The sequence below is a fragment of the Thamnophis sirtalis genome, unplaced genomic scaffold (genome assembly GCF_051295495.1).
Source record: "Thamnophis sirtalis isolate CommonGarterSnake01/CBP01778 unplaced genomic scaffold, rThaSir2_p1.2 scaffold_6, whole genome shotgun sequence".
Taxonomy (NCBI): domain Eukaryota; kingdom Metazoa; phylum Chordata; class Lepidosauria; order Squamata; family Natricidae; genus Thamnophis; species Thamnophis sirtalis.
The window spans coordinates 129,474,664-129,488,531 of NW_028261386.1; the positions used below are offsets into that span (position 1 = coordinate 129,474,664).

General features: G+C 40.8%; 1 protein-coding gene across 6 annotated transcripts in view; it reads left to right on the top strand.

Moving 5' to 3' along the window:
* DST (dystonin) overlaps positions 1–13,868 on the top strand; it is a 410,298-nt gene that overhangs the window by 115,256 nt on the left and 281,174 nt on the right. For all 6 annotated transcript variants that reach the window (XM_087718947.1, XM_087718939.1, XM_087718941.1 and 3 more), the window contains one exon: positions 13,440–13,529. In XM_087718947.1, the coding sequence (XP_087575073.1) occupies positions 13,440–13,529 (90 nt within the window). The remainder of the gene's footprint in view (positions 1–13,439; positions 13,530–13,868) is intronic.

Below are 13,868 nucleotides of genomic sequence, written 5' to 3' on the forward strand. Positions count from 1 at the left end.
TTCTATTATTATTAAGTTAGTAGATTTGTCTTTACAGTTTCAGTTTGTAGCTGAATCTTCTAACCATGTCAGCAACACTATCCTGCTGTTTGTCGTTGCTCATGAAAATATACTTCAGATTGAAAGGTTGACTGCATTCACACATGACCCTCTTTATCCTTTGCACTTCAACTCCCATAATTTTCAGCCAACATGTTTAGGTGGCAGGGGCTTAGTACTTAAGAGAAGGGATTTGCTCCTGCTTGCTGGACTTGCATTGACAACAGGATTGTCAATGGTGGCATGTTGGCATTAAATGCCCGTTACAATTTCAATACTGACCATAAGGGCTGCCATTCTTCCAATTCAGGATAGTATACATAATGCTCCCATTTCTTCTTTTTCACACAACAATCCTGTGAGGTAAAAAAATCTCCAAAATTCAGCCCCATCAGTTTTGTTGACTTTGCTGTCACTCTCCTTGGGGCTGCAGAACCTCTGGATCAGTGGTGGGATTCAGCCGGTTCACACCTATTCAGGAGAACCAGTTGTTAACTTTCTAAGCAGTTTGGAAAACCAGTTATTGGAAGAAATCTCCTTTTGTTTTTCCCCACTTTCCAGGGCTAATCCTGTAAGGAAGACAGGAAGGAAACATTCTGGTATTGTTTCTAGCCTGATCTTTATTGCCCTGCTTACAGAAACTGCCTCTCCAGTTAACCCTTATTACATTGTAACAGCTAAGGCGAAGCGCCCATCGATGTGAGTGACGTTGAGTTGGCCACGCCCACCCAGTCACATGACCACCAAGCCCCACCTACCCTGCTGGTCATTAGGGCAGAGAACCGGTTGTTAAATTATTTGAATCCCACCACTGTTCTGGATGCTGTAATGATATGTGAGAATGACTTTAGGAGATAGGATGAAGAGGTGCGGCCCAGACACCATCATGCAAGTTACTTAAGTTCATAGAAGCAAACGAGCCTGTGAGCCACCTTAAAAGACACCTTTCCTAGTTTTCTGGAACTTTCAGACTTGTAAGATTCTGTTATTGTAAATTGACAGTAAAGCTAGTGCTAGTCCTCATGGTTTGTGCTTCTTGTCTCGACTGCCCGTAAGGGCCAACCAGCCTGAACTATGGCCTCTGACCCTCAAGCAGGGATTCAGATAAGACATAATATTCTGTATGAGGTTTTTCCCTTATTTTTCTCCATATTAGAAAGTTCTTTTTGTGAGCAATATGTATTTGTATCATGTTACTACAGTGGTTCCCAAACTTGGCAACTTTAAGACTTGTGGACTTCAACTCCCAGAATTCTCCAGCCAGCAGAGCTTCTGGAAGTTCTGCTGGCTGGAGTTGAAGTTGAATTCTGGAAGTTGAAGTCCACAAGTCTTAAAGTTGCCAAGTTTGGGAACCACTGTGTTACTAGAAAGGCTGCCCAATGCCACTCTTCTTAATTACAGCTGGTGAGTGGTTAGGATGGGTCCTAAGTCACAGAATAATACAGATTTCACGGGAGCAGTCAAGGAGATTAGTTAATGCAAGATGTGGATGTTGTAAATTGTTCACAGGGTATAAACTTGAATTTGGGTTATAATAGCAATAGCAATAGCAGTTCGACTTATATACCGCTTCATAGGGCTTTCAGCCCTCTCTAAGCGATTTACAGAGTCAGCATATCGCCCCCAACAGTCTGGGTCCTCATTTTACCCACCTCGGAAGGATGGAAGGCTGAGTCAACCCTGAGCCGGTGAGATTTGAACCGCCGAACTGCAGATAACAGTCAGCTGAAGTGGCCTGCAGTACTGCACCCTAACCACTGCGCCACCTCGGCTCTTATAAGATTTTGTGTTACTCTGTACCTGGAGTGTCAAACTCGATTTCATTGAGGGCGGTATCAGGGTTGTGTTTGACCAGTGGGGGGGGGGCTGAGCGGAATGAGTGTGGCCAGGGTAGGAGTGGCCAGCTCAATGTCACTCGTGTCGGGGTCTCCTGTGGTGGCCCAAGTGCTCTGCCAGCAAAAACGAGGTCCATTTTCGATTGCTTCCCACAAGACGCTGCCCTCCTGCGCTCTGTTTTTACTGGCAGAGGAACTACGGGCCAGTCCTTCGCTGTTTCCATGGCAGCCCCACCAGCCAGATTGTTCTATGTAATATATAAGTATAAAAACGCATATCAAATTACAGTTATATGTATTAAGCACGCAGTATTTTTGGCACAAAATCTGTACAGATAAATTAATATTTTTTCCCGTGCATTAAATATTGAACAGTCTGGTACTGTTAATATATTCATTTATTCTCTTTATAGTGGTTGTTTCTGATAAAGTGTTGATTGGCGTAAACTTTGATTAATATTTTATTACTTAACCTTGTTAAAAACATGCATGCTATTTTACCAACTACAGTCATCTGAAATACTTTAAAAGATTCTTTAAAGAATCTTTAAAAGAATCAATATATTATTCAGTGAGATGTTTCTTGTTATCTGTATTGTGCTGCCATACGCAGATTAAGCTCTAAAACATATTGGCTTCTTGCCACTTCTTTATGAGCTGTGACATTTATTCGAGCTTGGTTCTATTTTTGGTTACATCCAAAAAAATAGATAAGAAATATATATTATTAAATACATCATGCAATTTGATGGTGTTTTCTTATTTATCTTTCAGTTGCATATGACAATGTCTCATTTTTGAAACAAACACGGGGCATACAGATTATTTAATTATTCGGACATCAACTGTATTAAGGACATAACAGTTCAGGAAACTTTTTTTGTATAGTGTCTGTGTAAAAAATGTGTGGATTTTTTATAAAGATTTGTTTTTAATTGAAAATTTTGAAAAAAAAAACTTTTACAAATGTTTACCTCCCTCCCCCTACGCTCCCCCCCACCCCCCTCCGCTTCCCAGAACCAATACAGGGTATAAATCTTTAACAAAGATATTCTAAGATAAACTTAAAAAAAAGTTAGTATCATCTTTCATTTGAGCTTTAACTCCTCTTTGCTAGGCTAGCTCTAAACAGATTATATCATTCCTTGTTTCTTCAGTCATAAACTATCTGGAATTTCTTAGTCCCATATTTATTTTGAGTATAGTCAATCCATCTTCTCCATTCCAGTTTACATCTCTCATTTGAATGGTCCTTGAGATAGGCTGATATTTTAGCCATCTCTGCTAGGTTTGTTACTTTTAGTGTCCATTCTTGAATAGTAGGCAAATCTTCCTTCTTCCAATATTGCGCTACCAACAATCTTGCTGCGGTTATTAAATGCAAAATCAGGTTAGTCTCTATAACTGTACAATCAGTAATTATACCTAACAAAAATAACTGAGGGGTAAAGATTTTTTATAAAGATTTGAGAGAATCAAAGCTGAGGAACAGCTTTTTAAAAACTATGTTTGTTTGAAATTATCCTGATCCCCATCACTTGTCCAAAACACATCTGTTTTCTCATCTGCGGTATGACTGACCCATAATAGCTTTGGGAGTGGCTTTTGATTGGAAAAATGATACAGAAGTCAACCAAGGAAATGAATGAATATGAGCGGATGAGAATCTCATAGCTACGAAGCTTGTAAATCCTCTGATTATAGTTCCAACAGACAAGTTTTCCTACGTATTAAGAAATAGCTTTTTATATGTTTCTTAATTTGTTTTGTCTTGGGTTTATCATGGAAGGATAGCATTCATACAGATGGCCCAACTATTGCAAAAATAAGTTTTCTTACCACCAAGTAGATTATACGTTAGTTTAATTTGGAGAACAATTAGGAAGATTTTAAATGTGTGGGTTGTGTGGTTAATATGAACAACCATATTCCTGATTAGGCTATATAATCAGTATATGTACCTGTTGTGACTCAGCAGAAGTTTGCTGTGAGTTGAGTCGGGATGCAGGAATAACAGTGCAGCTGGGGCTTGTTAGTGTGGTCTTCTGGAGATAAAAGGACGGATGGTGCCATGCCCTGGTTGCAGAAGTCAACATTCATTCGTTCGTACGTGGTTCGTCGTTCATCGGTCGTGGTTTGTTTGTGAGAGGCACTTGGATAAGTGATTTGCTTTCTGCAACCCTGATTCAAAGAGACACTTGGAGAAGTGATTTGCTTTCTTTCTGTAAACCTGGCGTTGCTGTAATAGCTCTTTGTTTTTGCATTCTGCTGCGTAACCTTTTTGCCAGAGACATTATTTATCTTTATTTTGGGCTCGCAGCCAGCGTGAGCCAGGACTGATAAAGTTATTTCCTTTTAAGTCTGTCTGACTGTCATCTGTGAACGAGCGAAGAAGGGGGGTCAGAACATGTACCAATGAGAAAGAAACGTTCCTATTTGTCGTACCCTGACTTTGGAGATATTAGAAACAAAGGAAATAGTAGGTGGCTGCAGATGTTACTGCTGAAAAGGTATAGGTGTTTCTGAAGATACCTGCTTTTGTCTGCTCTACATTAATCCTTTCTCTAGTGCTTAAAGAGAGTATTATTTTTCTTCTTTGCCTAGTTTCTTCTTTTCTTTTTTTTCATCCAATTTTCTCCTCCCCTTTCTCTAACCTTCCAGCTGTTAGAGAAGCAGCTATTCTTTCCACTTACCTCCATCCACCCTGTTTTTTTCCCCTTCTTCCTTTGTGAATATGAGTCACTTAACAGAATAATTTCTGGAATCACTGCAATTGATGAATAACTCATGCAGTCATTAATTGAGTCCGAGTCATTAATTGACTTTCCTTGTTGGAAGCTGGGAAGATTACAAATCGTGATCACATGACCCGTATATAATACAACAGCACTTAGATTTATATACCGCTTCACAGTGCTTTACAGTCCTCTCTAAGTGGTTTACAGAGTCAGCATATTGCCCCCAATAATCTGGGTCCTTGTTGTATTTACCTCATAAGGATGAAAGGCTGAGTCAACCTTAGCAATAGCAATAGCAGTTAGACTTATATACCGCTTCATAGGGCTTTCAGCCCTCTCTAAGCGGTTTACAGTGTCAGCGTATTGCCCCCAACAACAATCCGGGTCCTCATTTTACCCACCTCGGAAGGATGGAAGGCTGAGTCAACCCTGAGCCAGTGAGGTTTGAACCGCCAAACTGCAGATAACAGTCAGCTGAAGTGGCTGCAGTACAGCACTCTAACCACTGCGCCAACTCGGTTCTAACCTTGAGCCAGTCAGGATTGAACTACTGGAAGTCAGCAGAGTTAGCCTGCAATAGTGCATTTTAACCACTGCACCACCATGACTCCTATGATTCAACTATCATAAATACATGTCAGTTGCCAAGTGCCAAAATTTTGATCAGGTGATCATGGGGATGCTTCAACAGTCATAAATTTGAATGGTCACTTTTTTCCCCAGTCACGTTGCAACTTCGAATGGTCACTGTTTTGACTCCCCTCCTCCGTCCAGGAACGAAAGCCAAGATAAATGTAAATGAGAATGTTTTTTAATAAGTCCACTCTCGGTGGCTGAAAGCCAAATCAACAAAGAGATAAGGACTTTGGCAGCAAGTCCGACAAACCTTGGCAGCAATGCAAACAAGCTCTGGCAGCAATCCAGCCTGTCAAGTTTGTTTCTCGTTAGTCCCTAATGTTGACTTCTGCAAGAAGGGCGTGGCACGAGCAGTCTCTTTTATAATCGGGAGAGGAGCTTAATGAGCATCAGCTGAGCGTAATTACCTCCTGTAATTACGTAATTGTTCTTGACGCCGAGTAGCCCTTCGACGGCGTGCATCCCGGAACAACTCACAGGTGGTTTCTGGATCACTCACTCTTGTCTCCTCCCCACTGGTCCAAGGCTCAGGCGCCACCTGGTGGCCAACCAGTCTCTCTGCGCCCTGCTCAGAGTTGGAACCCTGTCCAAGGTCCTCCACATCCTCCAGGGCCGACTCAGAGGGCCCCTCACTGTTGGAGTCTGGTGGCAGCTCCAACGGTTCCTGCCAGGCCACAACAGGTCACTAAATTAATGATTACAAGTTGAGGATAACCTGTATTGTTTTTTTATTATAATTTTCTGGAAGGGCTAATTTGCTCTTTATTTCTACTTAAATGCTAGTTATATGTATCAGAATAGTTAGAAATACTGATTTCCAGATTGACCAATAACATGAATTCAATGATAGGGTAGGAATGATGGTTCCACCACAAAACCGCGGTAGACTAAAGCGCGCTCAACGAAAGTGCGTACGTGACGTCATCACAGCGCGACGAAAACAGCACGCTGTGAGCGGTAAACTTAAAATTAACGCGTAAATCTAAACCTAACCCCCCCCCAAACCTAACCCTAAACCTAACCCTAAGCCTAACCCTTAACCTAACCCTAAACCTAACCCTAAACCTAACCCTTAACCTAACGCTAAACCTAACGCTAACCCTTAACCTAACCCTAAACCTAACCCTAATGCTTAACGTAACCCTAAACCTAACCCTAACCCTTAACCTAACCCTAACCCTAACCCTAAACCTAACCCTTACCTTTATGTGAATCGGCTTGCTTTAATTTTATTTTAATTTTAATTTAATTTATTTTTAATTTTATTTGTCGTGCTGCTGCTGATGTCAGGTATGCGCTTTAATCGGGCGTGCTTTAGTGCAGTGTTTTTCAACCACTGTGCCGCGGCACACTAGTGTGCCGTGACATAGTGTCAGGTGTGCCGTGGGAAAATTACTTTATATATAGTCAATATAGGCACAGAGTTAATTTTTTTTAACATTTTCTAATGGTGGTGTGCCTCGTGATTTTTTTCATGAAAAAAGTGTGCCTTTGCACAAAAAAGGTTGAAAAACACTGCTTTAGTGGACCGCGTTTTTGTCGTGCCACAAGGAATGATAGGGTAGGATGAGAAGAGTACATTGAATTGCATTTGCTCTGTTAGTATTTTGATCAAAATTACTATGCCCAATGAAGTGAAAGTGACAGGATTTGATGAGGAGAGGGGCAAGGCTGAACGAAGCAAGGCTGGAATTAATATTTGGGCAGGGTGGGAAAAGTCCATAATAATAACATGAGTGGTGAGTATGTGTGAGTGCGTATCACACAATAAACTCTGAATGTTTACACATGATTGTATCTTAAAGATTCCGATTAGGGCTAATCCACATAAAGAACTGGGGAATGTATCTCTAGTTGCAGCATTTTTCTTTTGTTCAGTGGAGTTAAGTGACATGGCAATGATAGAATAAAGCAGTATTACACCTAGAGATAACCTTAACGTTAGGCAAGGCGAGGTATTCATGTATCCAGCATGTATTGATGATCCAGCAGGTGGCAGCACCTTGCCAATTTTGACTTGATGCTGAGAATGAAAGTAGGGAATCCATGCAATCAAAATTGAATCAAGGAAGTCCTTCACTCTTTTTTTTTAATGTAGGGTTTTTCAAAAAATACTCTTTTATCAAAGGGGAGCAAATATTCTTTGGATGACAGAAGTCTAGAATCAAATTAGCCTCACTCTGCTTGCCTTTAGTTCTGATATTTGTTGTTTGGTATTGTTTGCTGTTTTGCTCTGCAATCCTGAGAATTTGAGAGTACGTGAATGTAACATTTGGAATGTTTTTTTTCTCTCTCTCTCTCCCTGGGCTAAATTGGTTTGCCTGATGAAAGGGGCTGTTCTAACTCCAGAATCCTCTTTGACAGTAATAAGAGCCTGCAGTTATCAGCCTCAGACTATTGCTGATAAACGCTTATTGTTATTTAGATTTTGTTTCTCTTTGAAGCAGTCTCTCCTATGATGATCTTCAGTTGCTTTTGATAACCAATAGAATGCCACCTTCTCAAACCTCTTTGGGGATGGAGATTTAGTATTAAAAAACATAAAAAAAAATAATGTTAAAATTGATGAAGCCCGATGAAAGATGAAATCTGCATCTTTGCAGATTTTGTAAAACTCCTGAGGAAATGCATTTCATAGTCTGGAGATGAGGCTTCCCCCCCCCCCCCCCCAGCACCATCTACATAAGCCTCTGAATGCAGGGCATCTGTGCACGAGTTTCTTTTTCAAATCTCAGTCAATACGGGGTTTGGGTTCCCCGACAAATGCGCGCTCGACAAAAGTACGCCTGACGAAACCGCGGTGACAAAACCGCGAGTTCTAAATCGCACTGACAAATGACCGTAGAAGCGCGCTCTAACCCTAACCCTAACCCTAAAACTAACCCTTATTTATGAGTTGAATGAGAGGGATCTTTTATTGGTTTTTAGGAGAGAAGAGATGTACTTTTATATTATTGTGTTTTATTTTAATAAATATAATACATGTACATATTTATTCCCTGGCCATTAAATTTGTTCAGGGTAAACTAAGTGTTAACTTCTTTATGTGTGGCCAAACTCCCTGCTTTTTAATCTTTTCCACATTTGTGAATTGCCATCATTGTTTTCTACAATGAGAGCCGAGGTGGCGCAGTGGTTAAATGCAGCACTACTTCAGGCTACTTCAGCTGACTGCTATCTGCAGTTCTGCGGTTCTAAGCTCACCGGCTCAAGGTTGACTCAGCCGTCCATCCTTCCGAGGTGGGTGAAATGAGGACCCGGATTGTTGTTGGGGGCAATATGCTGACTCTGTAAACCGCTTAGAGAGGGCTGAAAGCCCTATGAAGCGGTATATAAGTCTAACTGCTATTGCTATTGCTAAAGGTTTTTTTTCCCCCCATAGGTTAACTATTTTTCTTTATTATTGATGCATATCCTCTCCTCCTCCTTCAGCTTCAATATAAGTTACTCTCTTCTCCCTAAAGGCTGGGATTCTTGTTTCAGCCAAACCCAGCTGTGCTATCATTGTTGCACAAGCCTGCTTGCCCCAGGCAACAAATAGTTTCATTGTCAGATTCTCACAATAAACCTTGAGGGGTTGAACAGATTCCTTCAGCCTGCTTTATATTTCCCATGGATTTCATTAGTGGTTTTGTTGGCATCCCTGCCTTGTTTACCAGTTCAAATCATTACTCATGAGGTAGGTATAGAAAGAAAAAGAAAAATACCTCCCAACGGCCGATAAGATCCCACAGGGTGAGCCTCCTTAGGACGCCATCAGCTGGACAGTGTCGGCTGGCAGGGCCTCGGAGGAGAGCCTTCTCTGTGGCTACTCCGACCCTGTGGAATCAGCTACCCCCAGAGGTCCGGACCTCACCTACCCTCATGGCCTTCAGAAAAGCTGTTAAAACCTGGCTGTTCCGGCAGTCCTGGGGCTATTGACCTTATTATGTAGGGTCCAGCCCCGATCAGAACGTATGTGTGTTGGTGAATTTTTAAATTATATTTTTTAATTTTTATTTTTATTTTGCTTTTTTTTTCTTTTCTTGTTCCTTGTAAGCCGCCCTGAGTCCTCCGGGATTGGGCGGCCTATAAATCTAATAAATTGAATTGCATTGAAAAAAACCATCCCAAAACAATTTTCTTTGTTTTATTTAATCTATCAGATTTTGGATCTTTCCCTTTTGCTTCATGTCTTCCATTAGTTTCCCAATGAGCAGAAGAGCAAGCAAACTTTTTTCAAGTACCGTGTTATTGACAGGGTCTTATTTTCTTCCGACTCCCCAAAATAAGCATTTGACCTTATTTTCGGGGAGATCTTATTACGTTTGAAGTGCAGGAGGCGGCGAGCGTGGTCCCCTCATGGCTGTTGCTGCGTTGCAATATTTTCGGGAAGGGTTTATTTTCGGGTATGGCTTATTTCAGGGTAGGCACCAATGGTGGGTTGCTCATCCCTTTACAACCGGTATGGTTGGAACGGGGCCGGCGGCGTCCTCGTGCACACGTGCAGTTCACGCATGCGTCTTAGTGCCTGCGTGATGCTCCAGATGCTCATGAAGAATCGCGCAGGCGCTGTATGTGCCATGCGCTTGCGTGGAAGCGCAGAAACCTTCAAAGACTGGTAAGGGGTGCAGGCGGGCGGGTGGGCTCTTCAGTGTTCCCGGAAGTTACTTACTTCCGGGTTCACCGACCAACCGGTCCGCGCAGACCGTCGCGGACCGGTTGATACCCACCCCTGGTAGGCACCCAAAAGCCCGGTTGGGTTTATTATCCGGGGAGATCTTATTTTCGGGGAAACAGGGTATGAACTGCTTACTCGAGAAAGGCTTTTAACTAGGTGGAGCAAGCATTTTTACAGAGCAGTGGCTGGTCCCGTGGGGTGTGGGGAACATTGCTCCGTCAAAAGGATCAGCCCTATTTGATCTTTGCCTTTACTTAAAACCAATCTGTGAATGCTACTGGCTGTCACATTTTCCTTAGTGAGTGTCTTGTTATTCTGTTTATGGGATTTAACAAGTATGTTAGGGAGCCGAGGTGGCGCAGTGGGTAGAGTGCAGTACTGCAGGCCACTTCAGCTGACTGTTATCTGCAGTTCGGCTGTTCAAATCTCACCGGCTCAGGGTTGACTCATCCTTCCATCCTTCCGAGGTGGGTGAAATGAGGACCCAGACTGCGGGGGCGATATGCCGACTCTGTAAACCGCTTAGAGAGGGCTGAAAGCCCTATGAAGCGGTATATAAGTCTAACTGCTATTGCTATTGCTATGTTCCTCCTTTCAAAATCTCCAAGGATGTTTTTTAAATTCTTCAAGATAAAGATGAGAGACAGAACTCACCTCTGCCTATGAAAAAGCAATGTAGAAAGAGGAGTAATAAGGGATGGGAAGGGAAGGGGAAGAAAGGACTGGCCATTATGTTCTTATTAAAAATCTTCCTCAACCAAGGTACTCAGAATACAAGATAATAAGTCAAGGAGCTTTCATCCTTGTTCTGTCTTGATGGATGGGTATTCAGCGTAGACTGATACCGTTATTGTAATTTTTGATATTGGTTCTTGTAGGAAAATCTGTATTTTTCGATAACTAGAGATCTGCCTTGTATTCTGGGGAGAGGGATTTTTATTCTACCGTATGGATAAATAGATAGTTTATTCTGCTTGGAGATTAGGGTGAAAAACAGTGAAAGCATTAGGTTTATATTGTGGCAATCAAGTTCTTCGTGTCATTGCCAGAAGAGTTAGTATAAAACCAGAAGGCTCTTCTACATTTTCTTTTGCTTACAGGATTATACCAACCACCACTGCCAACAAGAATTTCGTCCTTGAATACTTAGCTAGCAAGCTCTGTATCTGATACGTATTTTTTCGCAGGTTTTTTGAGGTGTGATAATTTATAAACATACATGCATTCATATATACAAGCATACATATTCAGAGGGAAGTACTGTAAGCCATGAAAAAGGATTTAAAATGATGCTGGGCCTTTGTTATATGTATATTTCAAAGCCTTTAAATACTTTGAATGCAGAAACAAATCTGGTTCTAAATATTATAAAGTATTGGGGATATGAAATGGATATTTCCAAATTATGCTTGATATTCCTTGAAAATATACATTATACACATACACACACACACACACACACCACGCACATAAGTGTATGTATTTGCTTTCTTCAAATAATTGTTGTAGGAAGATATTCATTTGGATGGTAGTACTTGAATATTCATTAGGCTGTTATCAGAAAGAATAATTATTCAATAAATTCAAATTGCCGAGGGGTTGTCACAGTTAATTTTTTTTAAAAATCCACTCCTCAGATTCTGTTTTAAATGCAAATAGAAAACCAATTTCACTTTGCTGGTCTATAATAATTTAGCTTTATCCGTGTATCCTAAGTGTATTGGCACACTGCGTTTATTTCTTATTTTGTAGGATACAAGAAATAGTAAGCTAATTTGCAAGATAGTTCCTTAGAACAAAGATCCTAACTTGAATACAATAAAAACAAAACACTTGGAGTAAAACTGAGATTTGGTTATGCTTGTGTCATGTTGACCAAACTGTGCTAAAGTTAATTAGTACCACCCATTCCACCATATATTACAAATGTAATATATGGCCATATTGCCTGAGGGAGAGAAGGGGAGAGGACAAGCCAATCACATAGTTTTGTAACAGAGCATGGGTATCCAGCTAGTAAGTAAATATAATTTGGAATATTTTACACACACACAAACACACACAAACACACATACTCCTCTGCAGAATTAAGTTTAGTTTAGTTTAATGAAATTTGTATGCCACCCACTCCCATTGGGACTCTGGGCAGCTCACAGGCAAGATAAAAGCATTTTTTTTTAATTTTTAAATAAGAAATACAATATTAAAATTAACACAACATCCATTCTGTCCAAGAGGGGCTGGATATTAATCAACAGCCCCAGGCCTGCTGGAACAACCAGGTCTTGGTGGCTTTACAGAAGGCCGGGAGAGTGGTGAGGGTCCTGATCGCTACGGGTAGTTCGTTCCATAGGGCCGGCGCAGCTACAGAGAAGGCCCTCCCCTGAGGGGCTGCCAGCCGGCATCGTCCAGTCGACGGTACCCGAAGGAGGCCCAACCTGTGCGATCTTATTGGTCGTTGGGAGGTAAATGGCAGGAGGCGGTCTCTCAGGTAGCCAGGTCCAGTACCATGTAGGACTTTAAAAGTAACCACTAGCACCTTGAAGCGTGTCCGGAGACCAATGGGGAGCCAGTGCAGCTCGCGGAGGATAGGTGTAACATGGGTGTATCTAGGTACACCCAATATCGCATTCTGCATTCTGGACCAACTGTAGTCTTCGAACACTCTTCAGGGGCAGCCCCATGTAGAGCGCATAAATTAGGTGGGTTTCTGAATTTCTCCAGTGGCTGAAACATAATGTGGTTAGAAGACTTGTTCATAGGCACTCCTTACTAAGAGAAATCTATATGTTTGTGACTTATCTCCATTCCCATGTCCTTTAAATCCTCTAGACCTCCCAAGAATCTGATTTTGATATCTGCTGTATTCTCCCTAATAGTGGGGTGGAGGGTGGGGATTCCTTATAGCATTGTTTGTAAGTAACTATCGGTAACTATTAGTGGAAGGACTACTGTATTTTAGGGTCCAAGTAAATTAACTCTATTGTAAATCATAACCCAATAATTTTCACCTTTAGTTCTACAATCATTTTCTTCCCTTTTGGCAAGCACAGTAAAACCATATATTCTAAGGAATGGATTTCTTATTAGAGAGCTGTAAAGTATTCTTTAATAACTGATAGAAAAATATTTTACCTCATTACCTGCTAATCGGATAAACAATAGGCATGGTTCTTCTCAATTTCAAGGACTCTTTATGCTAATTGCAGTAATGCTGAAATGATATTTATGCATTATTGCATCCCAGAGTCTCTATTTTTCACTTTGAAGTCTTTGTTGGGGTGGTGTGTGTGTGATGAGAATTTCAAGTGAAGATCATATGGAAAGTATATTCTATATTTTTCAATACACTAAGATGGTCCTTAGTATGTATGTGTTCCCTGGGTGTTGCAACACAATTTATTACAGTAAGACTGTAGTCTTTTCTATACTCGCCTTGGTATAAATGTCATTGCATTCAGCGGGAGTGTATATAAATATTTCTCCTGGAAAAAGACCACACATTGACTTTTAATCTGATTTTCTTTATAGGTTCGAAAACATGTCAATGACCTGTACGAAGATCTGAGAGATGGACATAACTTGATTTCTCTTTTGGAAGTTCTTTCAGGAGATATTTTAGTAAGTTTCTTAATTTTAATGCAACTGTCTTACAGATTTAATTGATATTAGTTGTTATCTTAAGTCAGCATTTCTTTGACGCATAACTGGGAGGGGGGCGCAGGGATTAGAACGTCTTATTATTAGTAATCTAATATATTTTTTTGTTGTTCCTTTAGAAAAAAACAATCTTTTCTAAAGCAGTTGTCTTTTCATTTTCTGGTTTTCTTTTCTTTAAAAAATCACCCACGTGTGGGATGCTAAATATTCTTTTTTTCCAATTAAAAACAATTATGTTACAGTATGGCTCCCACTATAATTGTCTAACATTCCCCTTTGATATCATGTCCTTTCCTTTCA